The sequence below is a fragment of the Hypanus sabinus genome, chromosome 8 (assembly GCF_030144855.1).
Source record: "Hypanus sabinus isolate sHypSab1 chromosome 8, sHypSab1.hap1, whole genome shotgun sequence".
NCBI classification, from domain to species: domain Eukaryota; kingdom Metazoa; phylum Chordata; class Chondrichthyes; order Myliobatiformes; family Dasyatidae; genus Hypanus; species Hypanus sabinus.
The window spans coordinates 104,989,966-105,010,786 of NC_082713.1; the positions used below are offsets into that span (position 1 = coordinate 104,989,966).

Here is a 20,821-nt window from a genome sequence, read left to right on the forward strand (position 1 = left end):
GAGTAGAATTGAGCAAGTTTATCTTTAGACATATGAGCTCTATGTACAATTTTAAATTGTATTAAAACATGTTTAGCACATATAGAAGAAGAATTAACCATTTGTAAATTTTTTCCCATTTTTCTATTGATATATTATATTGAAGTTCTTTTTCCCATTCTTGTTTAATTCTACCTGATAGTTCTGGTTGTATCTTCATAATCATATTATAAATAAAGCCACTAATCCCTTCTGATAGGGATTTAAGGTAAAAATCATACCTAAAAAGTCCATTGAAGTTGAATTGGGGAAGGATGGTAGAATTTTATGTAAAAAATTTCTGATTTGTAGATATCTAAAAAAGTTAGATTTAGGTAACTCAAATTTGTTGGAAAGTTGGTCGAAAGACATCAAACTACCTTCAAAAAAGAGATCACGAAAGCATTTTATACCTTTCCTTTTCCATGTACTAAAAGCTTGATCTGTCAAAGAAGGTTTGAAAAAGAAAATAAAGTAAAATAGGGCTATCAAGAGCAAAGTTTTTCAGAGTAAAAAATTTACGAAATTGAAACCAAATTCGTAACGTATGTTTGACAACAGGGTTGGATATCTGTTTATTGAATTTAACTAAATCGGCAGAGAGAGAAGAACCTAGAATGGAGAATAGAGAATATCCCTGTGCCTCATTGCATTCTAAATTTACCCACTGTGGGCGCAATGGTGAATCCAAATCTGATTTCCAATAAATTAAGTTACGAATATTATTCGCCCAATAGTAAAATCTAAAGTTAGGTAGAGCTAAACCACCATCTTTTTTAGATTTTTGTAATTGCCTTTTACTTAACCTAGGATTTTTATTTTGCCACACAAATGAGGAAATTTTTGAGTCAATGTTATCAAAAAAAGATTTAGGAATAAAAATTGGTAAAGCTTGAAATAAATATAAAAATTTCGGTAGAATCATCATTTTAATAGCATTAATCCGACCAACTAATGATAAGGATAAGGGAGACCATCTTGTAGTAAGTTGTTGAATTTGATGAAACATAGGTAAAAAATTCAATGTAAATAAATCTTTATATTTCTTGGTAATTTTTATACCTAAATAGATAAAGTTATCATCAACAGCTTTAAATGGTATCCTTTCATTCAATAAAGTTTGCGCGTTTAGAGGGAATAAATCACTCTTATCCAAGTTTAGTTTATAACCAGAAAAACTACCAAATTGATCCAACAAGGATAAAATAGCGGGAATAGACCTGTCAGGATCAGAAATATATAACAACAAGTCATCAGCATAAAGTGATAACTTGTATAATTTCTCATTGCGGGTAATACCAAAAATATTAGGAGATTCACGAATAGCAATGGCTAAAGGTTCTAATGCAATATTAAACAATAAAGGACTTAAGGGACAATCTTGTCTTTTACCACGAGATAATTGAAAAAAAGAAGATCTGTAATTATTTTTAAGAACAGAAGCAACAGGTTTATGATATATTAGTTTGATCCATGATATAAAATTAGGACTAAAATTAAAATATCTCAAAGCGTTAAATAAGTATACCCATTCAACTCTATCAAAAGCTTTTTCAGCATCTAGTGAAATAACACATTCTGGAATTGTGGGAGATGAAGTGTAAATTATATTAATCAATTTTCTAATATTAAAAAAGGAATACCGATTCCTAATAAAAGCAGTTTGGTCTTCTGAAATAATCTGTGATAGTACCTTTTCTAACCTAATAGCTAAAATTTTTGTAAGAATCTTAGAGTCTACATTTAATAGTGATATAGGGCGATAAGATGCACATAAAGTGGGATCCTTATCTTTTTTAAGAATTAGAGAGATAATAGCTTCATAAAAAGACTGAGGTAATCTCTTCTTAACAAATGCATCATTAAAGATTTCACATAACCAAGGGGAAAGCAAGGAAGAAAAAGTTTTAAAAAAATTCTATAATATAACCATCAGGACCAGGAGCTTTCCCTGAGTTCATTGATGAGATGGCCTCTCCTATTTCGGCCAAAGAGATAGGAGTATCAAACAAGCTACGATCTTCATCTGTCAGTTTGGGAATATTCAAATTGTTAAAAAAGTTATCCATCATGGACAGATCGCCATCAAATTCTGATTGATATAAAGATTTATAAAAATCTTGAAAAGTGTTATTGATTTCTTTATGATCAGTAGTCAGATTACCGTCTTGTTTACGAATTTTAATAATTTGTCACTTAGTCGAGATAGCTTTTAATTGGTTAGCTAACAATTTACCAGTTCGATCACTATGGATATAAAATTGAGCCCTAGTCCTGATTAATTGATTCTCAATTGAAGAAGATAATAAAAAGCTATGCTCCATTTGAAGTTCAACTCTCTTCTTATAAAGTTCTTTGGTATGAGTCACGGAATAAATCTTATCAATTTCTTTAATTTTATCCACTAATAAAGCAATATCTAAATATCTTTATTTTCTTTTACCAACGGAATATGAGATAATTTGTCCACGGATAAAAGCCTTAAAAGAGTCCCAAAGTATTCCTTTGTCAATCTCTTCAGTATAGTTTGTTGAGAAAAACAAGTCAATTTGCTGTTTTATGTAGGTGATGAATTCTGGATTTTGAAGCAAAGTAGCGTTAAGTCTCCAAGATCTAGTATTATTGGAAAAGTCCGAAATCTTGATAGATAACTTCAAAGGTGCATGATCCGAAATAGCAATAGAATCATATTTACAATCAATAACATCTGTTAATAAACGATGATCAATAAGGAAATAATCAATTCTAGAATAACTGTGATATACATGTGAAAAAGCGAAAATTCTTTATCTTTAGGGTTCAAAAACCACCATATTTCAGTAATTCCTGAATCAACCATAAAAGAATTAATAAGTAAGGCTGATCTATTCGGAAGAATTCGAATAGGTTTAGATCTATCCATCGAAGGATTCAAACAACAATTGAAATCTCCACCCATTATCAACATATATTCATTTAGATTAGGAAGGGAAGTAAATAAACGTTTAAAAAATTCAGGGCAGTCAAAGTTTGGAGCATAAATATTAACAAGAACCACTTTTCGATTAAAAAGTGAACCAGTTATCAACAAAAATCTGCCCTGTGGATCAGAAATAATTTCATGATGTGTAAACGAAATTGAGGGATCTATAAAAATAGACACACCCCTAATTTTGGCGGTACAATTCGAGTGAAATTGTTGACCTTTCCAGAACCTAAAAAAGCGTTGATTATCCTCCCTCCTAATATGGGTCTCCTGTGCAAAAATAATATTAGCATTAAGTCTATGGAATACTTTAAATATTTTTTTACATTTAATCGGATGATTTAAACCATTAGTATTCCAGGAGATAAAGTTAATAGACTTATCCATCATGCCAATATTAATTGTGTATATCATAAAAGGTTAAAAACACACATAACCCATAATTCAGGAAGAAGGAAAAATGATTCAGGAGCAACCGGAGAACATGACACCTCAACAATATTAATAATTTAAAGTCGGCCCATAAACTAAAAGCAAAAAAAAAAGCAAAAGCGTGAAAAAAGATCCCTACCCCCTCCCCCAACCCCACGAGAAAAAGCCAAGCGGCAGACGCACAAACTAACATTAATATTACCCCCATTTTCAAGATGGTGACTTCATGAAAAGAAAGAAAAGAGAAACTATATAACACCCAGATATAAATACAGGGTTGTAAACAGAAAAAATATATATCAATCAAAATGAAAAAATAATATAAAAAAGCAAAAAAAATCATTAATAATAAAAGGATAACCATTGAAGTTTAAAATAGTGTAATATGCCTTTAAAAAAAGATTCCATATTCAAATATAAGGAAATGACGTTTCAAAAACAGAGACTTATGGGAAGAAGAAACGACATTTTGAAAGGACCATATTACAAAATATAAATGTAAATTCACCAATCTTTTTTTTAAAAAAAAGGTTATCAAAATAAAATTAAAAAAGGGTTCAATAACCACTACAATATATATATTAAAAAAAAGGTTCAAAAATTCAAATCATTCGTCCCATTCTCAAATACAGGCAAATAAGCGCTTACGGAAAGCAAAGTCTTATGGGAAGAAGAAACGACATCTTAAAAAATAAATCATTATTACAAAGTCTTAACATGTATATCTAATCCAGAGGGGAAAAAAATTAATTAAGAAAAAAGACATTATAGTAAAGTTAAAAGAGCATCTGTAAATCATGATAATAATAAAAAAACCAGGTCTACAGACCAAAATAAAAAGCTATACCGCAGCTTCATAAGTTAAAGCCTAAAACGGAATGGCGTCTTCTCTCCAAAAGTTCTTCCACATAACACATATCAAGTTGTACTAGAAGAGCAATATTCTTCAACGAATTTCTTCGCTTCTTCCGGAGTATTAAAGAAACGCTGACTGTCGTCACTCAACGTAATTCTAAGATTCGCTGGGTATCTTAAAGCTTGTTTAAGTCCAATCGAATGAACCTCCGCCATCACCGGTTTAAAAGCAATTCTCGCCCTCATTACCTCGAATGAATAATCCTCAACAATACGAAACTTGTTGTTTCTGTGAGAAATCATACCTTTCTGACGAGCTAATCGAATTAAAAGCTCTTTCTCCAGAGGATAATGGAGATGGACAATCACAGCTCGTGGCTTGTCTTTCGCAGCCGAAAATCTCGAAACTCTGTGGGCACGATCAATAGTAGGTTTAACCCGCAAAGCGTCCTCGCCAAAAATTTCCCACAATAAATTAGAGAAATATTCAGTTAAGTCACCAGACTCAACATTTTCGGGAAATCCAATAATACGCAAATTCTGTCTGCGAGACCGGTTTTCAAGATCGGTGATTTTAAACTTATACTGCTCCACTATTTTAGCGGTCGACCGTACCTTCTCCTCCAAAGTTTCGATTGTACGTATTTTTTCACAAATTACCTTGTCAAGAGCCGCAAACTTTTCTTCATGCCGTTCAATTTCTGCTGCCTGCGATTGAAGCTTAATATCAAATGATTTAACGACTTCTTCAAGCTCCGACATTTTCGCAGTAAGTTTGTTTTCCAGACTTACAAGTTTAGTATCCAGTTTAGTATCCAGAAGATGGGAGATTGCATCGAGAGTTATAGGGTCTTTAGACGATTTCTTAGGTACAGACATTTTAAGTTTGAAAAAATTAAATCCAGTGTTATTTTTAAAAAGAGAAATAAATCGTAACTATCAACCCATGTAATTAAGTACGAAAAGATTTGATTAAAGGGTGATTATAGCTTAAAAAATGAAGAGCGCCTAAAAGGCAGATGTCTACGTCGCCATCTTGAAACTCCACCCCCCGAGAATTCTGAATTTTAGTAATTAAATTTTTAGACTATGGGTAAAATGACAAATTACACACTCCTTTAGAGTCCAATTAGACATTGAATTATTAACTATCTGAAGCTATACATTTTGTTTGTTGACTGTGTAATGTATGTCAGTGATCTTCAAAGCTTGAGGATTTTGTGATATGAAACGATATGAGTCAGCTGCACCTTTCCTCATTCCCTGTCATGCCCACTGTTGAACTTGAACGCATGTGAGGTCATTACTCACGCAAAGTTATTACCCATGTGAAGTCATCACCTGCCTAAACGCAGTGATACCCTAGCGCCAGGAGTCACTGGTTGGCTTCGGGTAACTGGCAGCCTCGCGTGGCTGGCGAGAAGTACCGTTGCTACTGGCTTGGAGCGCGGACAGATGGGCACCGCCTCTAAAGTTATTTAACACACCGAATATTCATGGGGAACCCAGTGCATAATATTCACAGACGACCTATTTCAGGCTCAGGGTTTTGTAAGTAGCAGAGCAGCTACCTTGAGCCAAACATTTGTTGGCTGATAGATCCTACCTACCTACAAGGGGGGTGGGCACGCGCTCCGTTGCACTCCTCGCTCGCTCAGTCGCTCTCTCCAGACTGCGACCGCCACTGCCCTGGTATGTTGACCTCTGGCCCTTACCTTGTCCTCTCAATGTTTTGCAATAATTTTATATGTTCATATGAGGAAAATATGCACAGTGTTTAATATCCAAATGTTACTTAAAATGTTATGCTATTGGCTTATAAGTGAATTATAATTGACTTATCACTATATTCATGTGAGGAAAATATGTGCTGTGTGTTTAATATTAAATTAATTAAATAAACCCTTTTAGAAACAAATTAAGTGTATTAGCCATTTATATGTGACTTATAGTTGACTTATCACCTATATTCTGGTGACGATTAACACCCCCCCCCCCCCCCCCCCCCACCCGGGTTGGCTGGTCCGCAAGAATATTGTCAATATTAAACCGGTCTGCGATGCAAAAAAGGTTGGTGAACCCTAAATTGTTTAAAATGGCTTTCTAGAATGGTTTTATTGTTTAAAGATTTTACTAAACAGTTTACAAGACAGAAGCAGAGTAGGGCTAGTTCAGTTACCCAGATGCCTGTTCTTGAATTCACTGATTGCAATGGCAAGCCTGACTCAATATCTGTTTCTCTCTGTGAGTGCAGTTCTTTGGATTAGAACTGTCCTCAACTGTTACTGGTCACTTAAACATAAATCAAACATCAGCTTGATTGAGGCCATGAGATGTTTCTATGAAGAGGTAAAAGGATTTTCACAATTGTTCTTGACAAGACTTATTTATTGTAAACTTTCTTTTAAACAGACAGCCAAGTGATATTTTGCTTCATACAGTACAGCACAGGGTTTCCAACAGCCGTCTGCTTTGAAAAGAAAACAAAATACCTAATTCTGAGAGATTTGGGTTGATTTTTACATAACTGATTCCCCTTCTGGAGATTTTGGGTCCTTTAAGGGACAGCAAAGTGGCATAGAATTTAATGCCATTCCACTGCCATAATGTGGAGATTACGGAAGAAGTAGTGCTGGATGATCTTAAAAACATCAATTTTGATAAACCCTCAGGGCCGGATATGATACACCCCAGGTTGTTGTGGGAATTGAGAGAAGAGATCACTGGAGCATTAGCAATGATCTTTGAATCCTCTTTGGCTATGGGAAAGTGGCCGGAGGACTGGAGAATGGCAAATGTAGTTCCCTTGTTTAAAAAGGGTAATAGGGAGAAACCTGGAAACTATAGACCGATGAGTCTTATGTTGGTGGTCTGCAACTACTGGAAAGGATTCTTAAGGATAGGATCTACGAGCATTTGGAGAAGTACAGTCTACTCATGGACAACCAACATGGCTTTGTGAAGGGAAGATCGTGCCTCGTGAGCCTGTTTGAGTTTCTTGAAGAGGCAACAAAAGAAGCTGATGAGGGTAGGGTAGTGGATGTGGTCTACATGGGTTTAGCAAGGCATTTGACAAGGTCCTTCACGAGAGATTCATCCAGAAAGTCATGAGGCATGGGTTAAGTGGAACTTTAGAGAATACGTACACAATGCTGGAAGAACTCAGCAGGTCAGGCAGCATCTGTGAGAGAAGAGTTTTAAGTGGAACTTTGGCTGTTTGGATAAAAAATTGGCTTAAAGGAAGAAAGCAGAGGGTAGTTGTGGGAGGAAAGTATTCTGCCTGGAGGTCGGTGACTAGTGGAGTGCCGTAGGGATCTATCCTGGGACCCCTGCTATTTGAAATTTTTATAAATGACCTGGATGTAGAGGCGGAAGGACAGGTGAGTAAGTTTGCGAAAAGATTGGAGGAGTTGAGGATGGGGCTGCAGGTTGTTGAAGGTTACAAGAGGATATAGACAGGCTGCAGAGTTGGACAGAAAAATTGCAGATGGAGTTCAATCCGGATAAGTGTGAGGTGATGCATTTTGGAAGGACAAACCAGAAGACTGAGTACAGGATTAATGGTCAGTTACTTAAGAGTGTGGATGAACAAAGGGACCTTGGGGTTCAAATCCATACATCCCTCAAGGTCACTGTGCAGGTTGATAAGGTAGTTAAGAAGGCCTATGGGATGCTAGGCTTCGTTAACAGGGGGATTGAGTTCAAGAGTAGAGAGGTCATGTTGCAACTCTACAAATCTCTGGAGAGACCGCACTTAGAGTTTTGTGTTCAATTCTGGTCACTTCATTATAGGAAGGAGGTGGAAGCTATGGAGAGGGTGCAGAGGAGATTTACCAGGATGTTACCTGGTTTGGAGAACAAGTCGTATGAAGCAAGTTTAGCAGAGCTGGGCCTTTTCTCTTTGGAGCATAGAAGAATGAGAGGGGACTTGATAGAGGTCTACAAGATTATGAGAGGCATAGATAGGGTGGATAGTCAGTACCTGTTTCCCAGGGCACCAATAGCAAACACCAGAGGGCATATGTACAAAATTAAGGGAGGAAAGTTTAGGGGAGACATCAGGGGTAAGTTTTTTTACACAGAGGGTTGTGAGTGCCTGGAATGACTTGCCAGGTATGCTGGTGGAGGCTAGAACATTAGGGGTATTTAAGAGCCTCTTGTACAGGCACATGGATGAAAGAAAAATAGAAGGTTATGGGGTAGTGTGGGTTTAGTTTTTATATATGGGTCGGCACAACTTGGAGGGCTGAAGGGCCTGTACTGTGCTGTAATGTTCTGTGGTTCTATGGTTTATCTGGCCCTCAGCAAAGTCCTGGTTTTCATGGTTCATCAAGGGCTTTTGATTGGGGTAAACACAATGATTTCGTGGGGACACACTCATCTCTTTAAATAAAGAAGTAATTTAATGCTCTTTTGTATGTTTTGATTCAATTTAAAAGTAGAATTATATATTTATTAACTTAAAGTTTATATTCTAATGGTAGAATATATGTCTAAGGTGAGAGAGTGTACTATCTCAGGTGCCTTTTGTTTATCTTTTATTTTAATTAAGTGCAAATTTAGAACTATTGAGTGATTAAAATACAGATGAAGATTGGTTCTGTGGACAAAGTTGAGGACACACGCAACCAGATTCAGGAACAGTTTATACCCCTTAACCCTTGAACCAGAGGGAATAACTTCACTCGCACTATTACTGAGCTCTTCCCTCAACCCATGAGCTCACTTTCAAGGACTCTTCATTTCATGTTATTGATATTTATTGGTTTCTTTTCTCTTACATTTGTGCAGTTTGTTGTCTTTTGCACGTTGCTTGTTTGTCTTGTTGGGTGCAGCCTTTTGTTAATTCTAATATTTTTTGTATTTACTGTGAATGTATGCAAGAAAATGAATCTTGGGGTTTTATATGGTAACAGAAATGTTCTTTGATTATAGATTTACTTTGACCATTGAAAGCTGTCAGTATGTCTTAATTCCTGTCCCATTCCGTATCCCTTGGACCTTGTGTTCTCAGACTTGTGCCACTATGAAATACTCCAAAGTCACCATGTATATTATAGGTTCATTTTTCATGTTGTAAATTTAATCTGATTTTTTTTTGGCAAAACAGTATTTACTGCCTGGCCTGACTTACGGCAATTGTCATCCTGAACCACTCTGCTTCTGTTAAGTGGGTTCCCACAGTGAAGTTTATGAGATGCTATATTGGGTGGAAAACTAATTAAAAATTGACATAAACACCAATTCCAATTCTTTGACCAAGGAGTCCAATATCTTCAGTTTGCAAATGCTTTTTTATATTTTTCCATAAATATGTTTGTATTTGAAATTTTACTATATGCAAGATCAGGAAAAAAGCACTTTATATGAAAGGCCAAACATTCACTCCAGGAATTGCAAGATTATAAACTTAAAATATACATAATAGTGAATACATAAAGGTCAGAAATGTATATTTCTTGGCTTCATCCTAAAGTTAATTCCTAGACTTTGTATAACTAAATTTCCATTTATATTTTGTGCAAGCAATATTAATTTCCCCTTGGTAATGGCAGAGGACCCACCATCTGTTTATTAGTTTAAAAATAATGAACTACTGGTTGCCTGATCTGGGAATAAAGCATAAATGAAGGTCAGTCCTACTCCTCCTCTTGGACCTTCGTACTCAATGCATGATTACTTCAAGTTCAGTGTTAGTGGAAAGTCGACTTAGCTTATGGTTAACACACAATTTTCTGACCGCTTGTCCCAAATACTGTCTACAGTGCCTCAGCAGTAATGTTTGGGCAATTTATTTATTTATTGAGATACACTATGGAATGGGCCTTTTTGGCCCCTCGAGTCACGCTGCCCAGCATTTCCCTAATTTAATCCCAGTCTAATCACAGGACAATTTGCAATGACCAGTTAACCTACCAGCCGGTATATCTTTGGACTGTGGGAGGAAACCTGAACACCCAGAGGAAACCCACATGGTCACAGAGAGAACATACAATCTCCTTACAGACAGCGGCGGGAATTGAACCAGGGGTTGCTGACACTGTAAAGCGTTGTGCTAAATACTATGCTACCATGCCACTCTAAGTTTAATTTAACATGAAATAATGATAATTGTATTTTAGTATGATGACAGCTTTTCAAAGTGCTGTTTTTTTTAAACTTGAATATTTTAAAAAACTTTTTAGAAGATTGATTTAAACACACCAAAACATTAGCAGAGAGTTTTTTTTAATATAAAGCAAAACCTTTCTTAGATTCAGACACACAGGAAGGCAGGGATCGCTGCTCAAGATACATCTTGAGTTTTGTGTCGGATTCAAGGTCTTAATCTGAAACCTGCTTGTTTTTCCAAAGCTTACTGTGGGGAAAAGAACCATGATATGAAAATGAATGGAAGGGCATGTTGTGATAAGGACATTTGTAATTTCTACAATGGGATAGGGAGAGAGTCATGGGGTGATACAGCATGGAAATAGGCCCTTTGGCCCAAACCATCCATACTGACCATGATAGTCACCAAGCTTGTACAATTTGCCTGCATTTGGCCCATATCCCTCTAAACCTCTCTTATCCATGTTCTTATCCAAATGTCTTTTAATAGCTGATATGATTTGATGCAAACCCTGCTAAATTGAGTTCAGTGTGGAAAAATGTGAGATTGTAGCGCCTCATTTCCTAGCGTATCCGAACCGACTCACAATTAGATAGCCTACGGGGGTTTGCGAGCACAGAGCTTTGGAGCCTCTTCGCCATGGGGGGCCGGTTGACAGAGGCTTAAAAGTGAGGCTGAAGTTTTCGAATAAAGTTTTTCCTTCGACTGCAGTTACCGACTCCGTGTCGTAATTTTAGCGCTGCTTGTAGCACACCGCTACAATTGGTGACCCCGACGGTCCAAACGATTTTTGGACCAGAAATGACCGACGCCGCCTCTGTTCATGCGGTTTCGTTGAAACTGCCGGGTTTCTGGACACAGCGCCCGGACCTATCGTTTCCAGCAGGTTCGTTTGGCACGGTCTCCGCAAACAGGTCAGTGAATGGGCCAGAACGTGCATGCACTGCCAGACGGCCAAGGTTCAGCGGCACACCAAAGCCCCACCGCAGCAGTTCCATCCCGCCCACCGGCGTTTCGACCACATTCATGTGGATATCGTGGGCCCCCTGCCAGTGTCGCGCGGAGCGCGTTACCTCCTGACTATCGTGGACCGGTTCACAAGATGGCCAGAGGCGGTCCCGCTCACCGACACCACCTCCGAATCTTGCGCCCGAGCCCTGCTCGCCACCTGGATATCCCGCTTTGGTGTACCAGCCCACATTACCTCCGACAGAGGCGCCCAGTTCACCTCCAGCCTGTGGTCAGCTATGGCCAGCCTTTTGGGGACTCAGCTGCACCACACCACTGCCTACCACCCACAGTCAAACGGGCTAGTGGAGCGTTTCCACCGTCACCTGAAGTCGGCCCTCATGGCCCGCCTGCGAGGAGCCAACTGGGCGGACGAGCTTCCCTGGGTCCTTCTCGGCATCCGCACAGCGCCCAAGGACGACCTGCACGCCTCGTCGGCCGAGTTGGTATACGGCGCGCCCCTGGCCGTCCCCGGGGAGTTCCTACCAGCCCCGAGGGGGCAAGAGGAAGAACCCGCTGCAGTCCTGGGCAGACTTCGCGAGAAGCTCGGTAACCTGGCCCCCATACCCACTTCACAGCATGGGCGGCACCCGACCTGCGTACCCAAAGACCTACGGAACTGTAAGTTTGTGTTTGTGCGAAGGGGCGGGCATCGGCCACCGCTGCAGCGGCCATACGAGGGGCCGTTTACGGTGCTCCGGAACAACGGGTCCACGTTCGTGCTGGACGTTGGGGGGAAGGAGGAGGTTTTCACGGTGGACCGCCTCAAGCCGGCCCATGTGGACCTGGCGCAACCGGCCGAGTTTCTGGCGCCTCGGCGCAGAGGCCGACCTCCCAAGCAGGTTCTGGCCCAGGCTGTGGACATTGGGGGGTGTATCGCCGGTTCTGGGGGGGGGGTTATGTAGCGCCTCATTTCCTAGCGTATCCGAACCGACTCACAATTAGATAGCCTACGGGGGTTTGCGAGCACAGAGCTTTGGAGCCTCTTCGCCATGGGGGGCCGGTTGACAGAGGCTTAAAAGTGAGGCTGAAGTTTTCGAATAAAGTTTTTCCTTCGACTGCAGTTACCGACTCCGTGTCGTAATTTTAGCGCTGCTTGTAGCACACCGCTACAAGATCATGCACTTTACTCAGAGGAATTTCAGTGGAGAAGGACTGTAGGTAAGTAAAGTTGAGAGTAATCTAGATATTCTCATGCGTGAATCACAAAGATGTTAGCAAGCAGGTCTAACAAGTAATTGAGAAAACAAAATATGCTTTGGTCTTTATTGCGAAGTGGTTGGTGTGAAAGAATAGGGAATTTTTTTTCATAGTTGGTGAGGCCACACCTATTCACTTTGCTAAAAGTGATATACAGTAGTAACATTGGAGGGAGTCAAAGGAGATTCATTGGTCTAATGTGTGGATGAGAGGATATTCCTAAAACGAGAGGCCATAAATTTTTGGGCCTGCGTTCTTTGAAGAATGAGGGGTGAACATTCAAACATTTAAGATCCTGGAGCTTGACGTGATGCATGCTGAGATGCTTTTACCAATGAAAGAATCACAAGCAAAGGGACATAACAATAAAATAAGGGCTGGTCATTTAAACTTCAGGTGTGTAAAATTGCATCTCTTACTGGTGAATCCTTGGAATCCTCTGGCTCCAAAGGTTGTGAAGGCCAGGTCATTATATATATATATATATATATGAAAAATTAGCTAATATTTGAAAGTTGCACAGACTGGTACAAGAGTGGATATGAGCATGTTGAATGGCAGGGCAGTTTTGAGGCGCCTGGTGGCCTACTCCTGTTCCTCTTTTCCTGTGTTACACTTTTTTTGGGATGGAATGGCACAAACCTGGTTTTGTAGCAGTGCTTCACTTATTTAGGATAAAACATTACTCTTTAATTGAAGATAAAATTTGTTTTGAATTGGAAATATCTTTCATAGATAGCATGTTGCTCATTAGTACTTATTTCCACACTTGTATGTGCTAATGGTACCTTGGCTTCCTAATTATTTTATTGGTACAATACCCTTTACCAGTAGTTTCTATTTTCGAGGAAAGACCAGAAAACTTATTTGAAAAACAGTCTCTAAATTTTTATGGGTGCATATATCATCATCAAATTATCTCATTAGTTCCTCTGTACACAAATAGTGAAGTGTAATAAACATGGGAGATTCTGCTGATGCTGGAAATACAAGCAACACACACAATGCTGGAGGAACTCCACAGATCAGGCAGCATCTATGGAAATGAACAAACATGGATATTTTGAGATACCCTTCATCAGTACTGGAAAGGAAGGTGGAAGATGCCAGAATAAAATGGTGGGGTAGGGGAAGGAGGGGCAAGCAAGAAGATGCTATGTGAATCTAGATGTGCAGGAAAGGTACAGGGATGGAGGAGGAGGAATGTGATAAGAGAGGAGAATGTGTCATGGGAGAAAGAGAAGGAGGAGTGGCAACAGGGTCAGGTGATGAGAGAAGAGGTAAGAGGCCAAGTACAAAATGAAAGAAGATGGAAGGGGGAAAGAAGGAGAAAAAAAAATCCTGAAAGGAGAGATCGATGTTCATGCTGTCAGGTTGGCTACCTAGACAAGGTACGAGGTGATAAATGGTTGGTCCTGCTTTTGGCAGATAGAATAATGCAACCATAACAAGTACTGAGATATTCAGTGGGATCATCTTTGAGGAGCTTCTTCCCACCAACATTTTTATCAAGTTTCTGTTTTGTCTGATTTTACCAGGCTGCTGAATCTGGAATCGTGAAGATTAAGACAATAGCAGCTCGAAATACAGATATTTTAGCTGGTAAGTATAAACTTTGCAAAGCATTTTTGGTTTAATAAAATGATTACTCAACATCAGGTGTTTTGTAGTAAGAATATTTTATGAGATATGTACAGTGTTCTGAAATTGTTAGCATTTATCTTAAATTTGTCTCATTTCCAATAAGACTAAACGGTGATTAAAAGTGAATATTAGCCAGCCAGGAGTTAGACACCATAGGTTTTAGGACTTTTGAAAGGCTGCCATAAATAATTCAGTGTAAATTGAGAATTGAGCCACTAAAGTTGGCAATGCTTTAGAAAATGGTGAGATTGCTTCCTATGAGAAGTGGATTATATAAGGCAAGGGTTGATTTGGCAATAAGTCCACTCTGTCTTTTGTCCTCCTCCTACATGAGTACTCAGTGACACTTTCCCATCCTTGTTCTGCATCTCTGTAAAGAATTAGCCATTCAAATGTTGAAATCTGGGCTTTAAGTTTATGCCCATGCACTTTGGTAGAAGGAGTAAAGCTGTAGACTATTTTCTAAATGTGGAGAAAATTTTAAAAAATCAGAAGTTCAGTGGGACTTGAGAGTCCTTGTGCAGGATTCCCTTATGGTTGAGTTGCAGCTTGAGTAGGCGGAAAGGAAGGCAAGTACAATTTTAGTGTTTAATTTCAAGAACACTAGAATATATAAGCAAGAATGTGACGCTGAGGCTTTGTAAGGCTTTTGTCAGACTGCACTTTCCTTACTGTGAGCAGCTTTGGGCCCCGTATCTAAGAACGAGAGAGTTCAGAGGAGGTGCATGAGAATGATTCTGGGCATGAATAAGTTAATGTACTGTATGAGGAGTGTTTAATGTCTCTGGTTAAACGTTAAACGTTAGTGTTTAATGTTTAGAAGAAATGGGGGGTGGGGTAGTCTCACGGAAACCTATTGAATATTGAAAGGATTAGATAGAGTGGATGTAGAAAGAATGTTTCCAAAAGTGAGTGAATCTAGGACCAGAGGGCACAGCCTCTGAATAGAGGGACGTCCATTTATAACAGTGATGAGAAGGAATTTCTTTAGCAGAGGATGATTAATCTGTGGAATTCATTGCCACAGACAGCCGTGGAGGCCAAGTCATTGAATATATTTAAAGCAGAGGTTGATAGGTTCTTGATTAGTTAGGGCTTCATAGGTTATGGGGAGAAAACAGGCAAATAGGATCCTGAAGGATAATAAATCTGCCATGATGGAACGGCTGGATGGGCTGGGTAACCTAATACTGCCTTTATGTTTTATGGCTTATGGTCTAAGTGAGGGAAAGTAGAGTCTGTTAAAGTATGAGGATTCATCTTATCTTTGTTGGATGGCTCTTAACAAATCATTCTTCTAATGTTTGATCCAAAGCCCTTCAGTTCACAGGTCTTCAAGTAAGCATTCAAGTGCTTTATAAATGTGTTGTTGCCACTATCTTCCCTTTGGATGGAGAATTCCAGACAACTACAATACACCTTTGTGCATGAAAGCAATTTTCGTAATTTCCCCCTCTAATCATCTGCTAGTCATCTGAAACATATATCCTTTTGTTTTTTGTTGCTACCTCTAAGGGCGATTGATCTTACTTGCTCCAACACATTCATAATTTTATGTACTTCAATTTGGTCTCTCTTTATCCCTGGAAAACAAACTTTTCTTACCTATGATGATTTTCTATAGCTAAAATGTTTCCAGTGCAATCAGCATCCCAATAAATCTCGGACGGTCTCCAGTTGATCACATGGTGACTGGAACTGCAGCAGTACTCAAACTATGGCTCCCAAATCAAGGGACCCTACTGGGGACCACCTTCTGGTAATATAACATCTGTTAATCATTCCCTCTTACTTCCTGCCAATATTGAGTCTTATTTGGTACTTTTTTGTAAACTCTTTGTCCCATGTGACAAGTTGAATCTTGTTAAAATCCTTAATAAAACCCATGTAGGCTACATCAAATACACTTCTCCTTGAAATATTCAGATTTATAGTTTTTTTAGCCAAATCTGAACATATTTTAATGGTCATGACATGGTTAAAATAATGAAAGAAAACTGCAACAGGAAATTTTCTCCTCTGGGGAAAGTCTTGTTTAACTGATCATGCTCTTTGATCAGCTATAACTGTTACCTGTGCAAAATTTTCCTTGTCTTTCACTTTTACTTCAAGAATTTCACACATGGCTTTCAAAATGTATATACAAATCCTGACTATTCCATTTATTTCTGGGATGGAATGGTACCATGGTAGCGTAGCAGTTAGGGCATCTCTATTACAGCTGTTACGAAATTCCCGTAACTGGATCACTTACCAGCAAAGTTAGAGAGGTCCGTTGAAGTCTGATGGTACTATTTTTAAAAGTCTTTATTTATAAAGGGGCACAAAGATAAGATTAATACAGACATTCAGATAATATACGTCATCAATACTCAATCTAAAAACGCAGGTATAATAATAATCATCAGTTAAGCTATAGCTCTATCATTTGTCTAGGGGATATTGTATTGTCCGATGGAAAGATAAAAATCCTTTCAAGCTGCAGCTGTTTGGGTTTAAGAGAGACGGTTTTAAACTTGCCCGGGACTTTTATGAGGCCAATCCGTTGCGTCGGGGGAGTTGGTTCCCCGTTGTTAGTTCCAAGTCATTTTCTGTGGTACCAGCCACCAGCCCCCAGGCAAGGGAACCGAACACACGTGGCTTCCTTCAAATGGCTTCCCGCTATTACGGGATCGCTAGCGTTTCTTCTGGTGCGTCTGAAGAGGTTGTTCCCCAGACCCTCTTCTATACTTCCTCACGGGGCCTCAGATGTCAATCAGGTTGGGATGATGCAATCCCTCAACCAGCCCACTCTGGTCATCCCCTGATGGGCTTCAATGAATAGTACAGTAGTCAATACACAACTTGGTCTTCCAGAGAAAATGGCCATGTCCCGTAGCTTTACATCGCTATTGGGGGGGGGGGGGGAAACGTGACATCCTCACGTCTCTCCCTCATTTCCTGGGTCTCCTGACCCAAATCAATAGTGATCTTGCGATTCTCACAAAGGAGGGGGCTACCCCGCACCCTTCGGCCCCTCAGAGCTGTGGTACATTCATAACACAGCTTGGGGTGTTCCAGAGTTTGGAGTTCCATTCCGGCATGGCACCAGTCTGTAAGGAGTCTGTCCATCATCCCTGTGGAGAGCACTGTTCCCTCTAAGCTGCAGGGTGTGTGCAGTCACACAATAACTGAAATGCTCCCGTACACATAGCATTTGTTGTCATGCAGCTAGAATTGGACACAGCTAGAGAAATTTCACAAAATGTGAAAGATTTTCTTTGTTGTACTGTTTCATTATACCTTTTAATAAATAAAATCAAAATTATGTGTTTTTTTTTCAGTTTTCATTCTAAATATTTATATATGCATATTAAAATTCTCCAAGTGCAGCCTGACGAGGCTCAGCATTATCTCCTTCCTTTTATATTCTATTCCCCTTAGAATAAGTGCCAACATTGCATTTGCCTTCTTTACCACAGACTCAACCTGTAAATAACCTTCTGGGAGTCTTGCACAAGGACTCCATAGTTTTCAGGTTGTGTAAAAATTTTTCCTGCACAGCTGTTTTATATATAAAAAAAATTTTAGAAGGAACATTGGTGGAAAGCATGGGGTTTCTTCCAACAGTCCAAAGGTGTGCCAGGTAGGTTAATTGGTAATTGTAAATTGTCCCATGATTAGGGTAGGGTTAATCAGGGTTGTGGGCATTGCTGGGGCAGTGTGGCTGGAGGGGCTACTCCATGCTCTCTCTATCGATTGATGGATAGATTCTGATGACCTGGTTAAATCTTACAATAATTTCACTTTGAAGAGCCACATGTTGTTATTTGCAGCTTTCACGTTGCTTGTATCTCAATGGCCCAAAGCTGACACATCTCTTGACTGAACTTTTACTTCAGTGATTGAAGATATCAATTTTTCCAAACGTTACTAAAATTTGAAGAACATTCCTGAATGGAATCACAGAGAAAGTTGAGCTGCAAAAATTCACGGGACATCAAAGCATTGTTGTGTGTGCATGTGTTGTACATCCGCTTTGAAATGCAGGTATCCAAGTTGGCTCATGGCACTGTTAGCAGTGTTATCATGATAGTATGGATTTCTGCTGGAATTCCTAATAAACTACAAAAGTGAGCTGCTGCATTTTGGCTCTGCTGGCATTTTTGATAAATGTAGCAGCATCTGTGTAGTCAGTCTAATTCTAAATTAATACTAATAAAGATGCAATTTGGTTATTAAAGCCCTATTCATTCTTTACCAGCCCTGAAGGAAAGCAGCTCTGAGGTTGTCCAGCCATTGCTCATGGGATGTGGAACCAAGGAGCCCAAGATCGCTCAGTTATGCCTGTCAGCAATTCAGAGACTCATGTCTCATGAAGTAGTTTCAGAGGTATGTAGAAAATCAACTGGAGACCATTTGATGCTGACAAAAAGTGGTTTGTTGCTGTATTTACTGGGCCTCTTTTGGGCATTCAAGCATTTATCATTATGAAAGGCAGATTTTTATTTTGCAAACACGAGGAAATCTGCAGGTGCTGGAAATTCAAACAACACACACAAAATGCTGTGGAACACAGCAGGCCAGGCAGCATCTATAAGGAGAAGCACTGTTGATGTTTTGGGCCGAGACCCTTCATCAGATATTTATTTTGATCAGTTGGTTATGTGGCGAGTAGGAATCCATCACTGAATCAGAGTCTTTAATCTAAACTGAGAAACTGCATAAAATGAACAATATCAGGTCCACACTAGTTCTCCTTGCTAGCTCTCTCCCACATTGCAGCACTTCTGTCTATGAGAGTTTTAATTCCGCTCTCCCTCTCATGCTTCATTGAAATGGATCTGTCCTCTTCCCTCTAATTGCAAGCAACATTTGTGCCCATCTTATGGAACCTATCATTTTAATGACCTTTTGTTACTTTTCAGTCCTCTTGAGCAGAAATTCTTTGTCTGCTCAACCTTTCACATGAGACTTTATGCTAGAGTCTGCGCTTTTTCTCCTAAATTGTGCTGTTATGGAGCCTCCAGTTGTAACTTGATATGCTTAGCATTACCAGTATTTGTATTTAGTCTAGTTTTAACTTTATTTTTGCAGATGATGTTCACTCTGATATAACTTTTAAATAATGCACTGATTTGCGATAAAAACATTAAAAATGAAAGTGATATTGAAGGGATAAAACCGAAACTCAAACTAAATAAGTATCAGAAAGAATTTATAAAAATTGCACTGGCAGTAGCCAAAAAAGCTATTGCAGTTACTTGGAAATCGGATTCACATTTAAGTATAGATTCTTGGAAGAAAGAAATCTATGGTTGTATTCCATTAGAAAAAATTACTTATAATTTAAGAGATAAATATGAAACATTTTTGAAAATTTGGAGCCCTTATTTACAAAAGACAGGATTAAATATATAGATGCTTTTAAGATGAAACAATTGGTTACTAGGGGAAAGAAATAAATATACATATTAAAATTATTACGAACTCCATGGAGCATGTGGAGATCTTCCAACCACCAGGCATTCTTTCTTTCTTTCTTTCTTTTTTTTCTAAGGGGTAGTTAGGGGGGAGGGGTTAAGGGGAGGGGGTATGGGTTATATACATTGTTTTTTTCATACTTTGTAATCATTTAAAAATGCAATAAAAAATTATTTAAAAAAAAAAAAAAATGAAAGTTGTAGGTAAGAAGATTTGTGGGTTTCCTCTGGGTAATCTGGTTTCCTCCCACATTCCAAGGATGTACAGGTTAGAGTTAGTAAGTTGAGGGTATACTATATTGGTACTGGAAGTGTGGCGCCACTTATGGACTGCCCCAACACATCCTTGGACCGTGTTTCTCATGGACATAAATGATGGATTTTAATGTACATTTTTATGTACATGTGATAGTTAATTTTTAGAACCTTTAAATCCCTAATATATGAATACATTTTGCATCCTTGCTGTATTGCGTTTATAAAACTGAATGTAGATGCTTATTACCTGGTTGGTATGTGTTTGATAGGCTGCTGCTGGGAATATCATTAATATGCTGTGGCAGTTGATGGAAAATGGCTTGGAGGAACTCAAGCTTCTTCAAACGGTCCTGGTCCTTTTGACGACAAATACTGTAGTACATGATGATTCCCTTGCTAAGGTAAGGTAAAGGAGCTGTCACATGCAGCTCACCTGAATCAAGATGAAACGAATGCTTAATTATTTATAATATTAAGATCTGAGCATTCATTCTAATTTTTTTTATAGCTGCAGAGACCAGCCATTGCTCTGAGCAGGAACTTTTTTTTACACAGCCTGAAAATTGTGCAGTAATTTATTTTTTTTTGTAAAATGCATACTTTGAATATTTAGAATGAAAATTGAAAAATCACATACTTTTGATCTCTAGAATATAGAATTTTTCACATCAGAAAACACAAGCCACATCTCGCAACACAAGTAAATGATGTCAGGCAGTCAAAACAACTGACAAGCACAGTGGCAAAAGTAAAATGTTTTGAGTAGGTGGCATCGGCGCTTAGCGGACCTGCCGTTTATTAACAACAAGCTACTGACTTCCATTCTGTGCTTGTTGTTACAAGTTGCAACAGTGTTGTCAATATTTC

At 38.8% G+C, this 20,821-nt stretch overlaps 1 protein-coding gene across 2 annotated transcripts in view; it reads left to right on the forward strand.

Annotated features, from left to right (window-relative positions):
• Window positions 1-20,821, forward strand: part of mon2 (MON2 homolog, regulator of endosome-to-Golgi trafficking) — a 177,763-nt gene that overhangs the window by 35,321 nt on the left and 121,621 nt on the right. For both annotated transcript variants that reach the window (XM_059977529.1, XM_059977528.1), the window contains exons 2-4: window positions 14,129-14,192; window positions 18,478-18,605; window positions 20,224-20,355. In XM_059977529.1, the coding sequence (XP_059833512.1) occupies window positions 14,129-14,192; window positions 18,478-18,605; window positions 20,224-20,355 (324 nt within the window). The remainder of the gene's footprint in view (window positions 1-14,128; window positions 14,193-18,477; window positions 18,606-20,223; window positions 20,356-20,821) is intronic.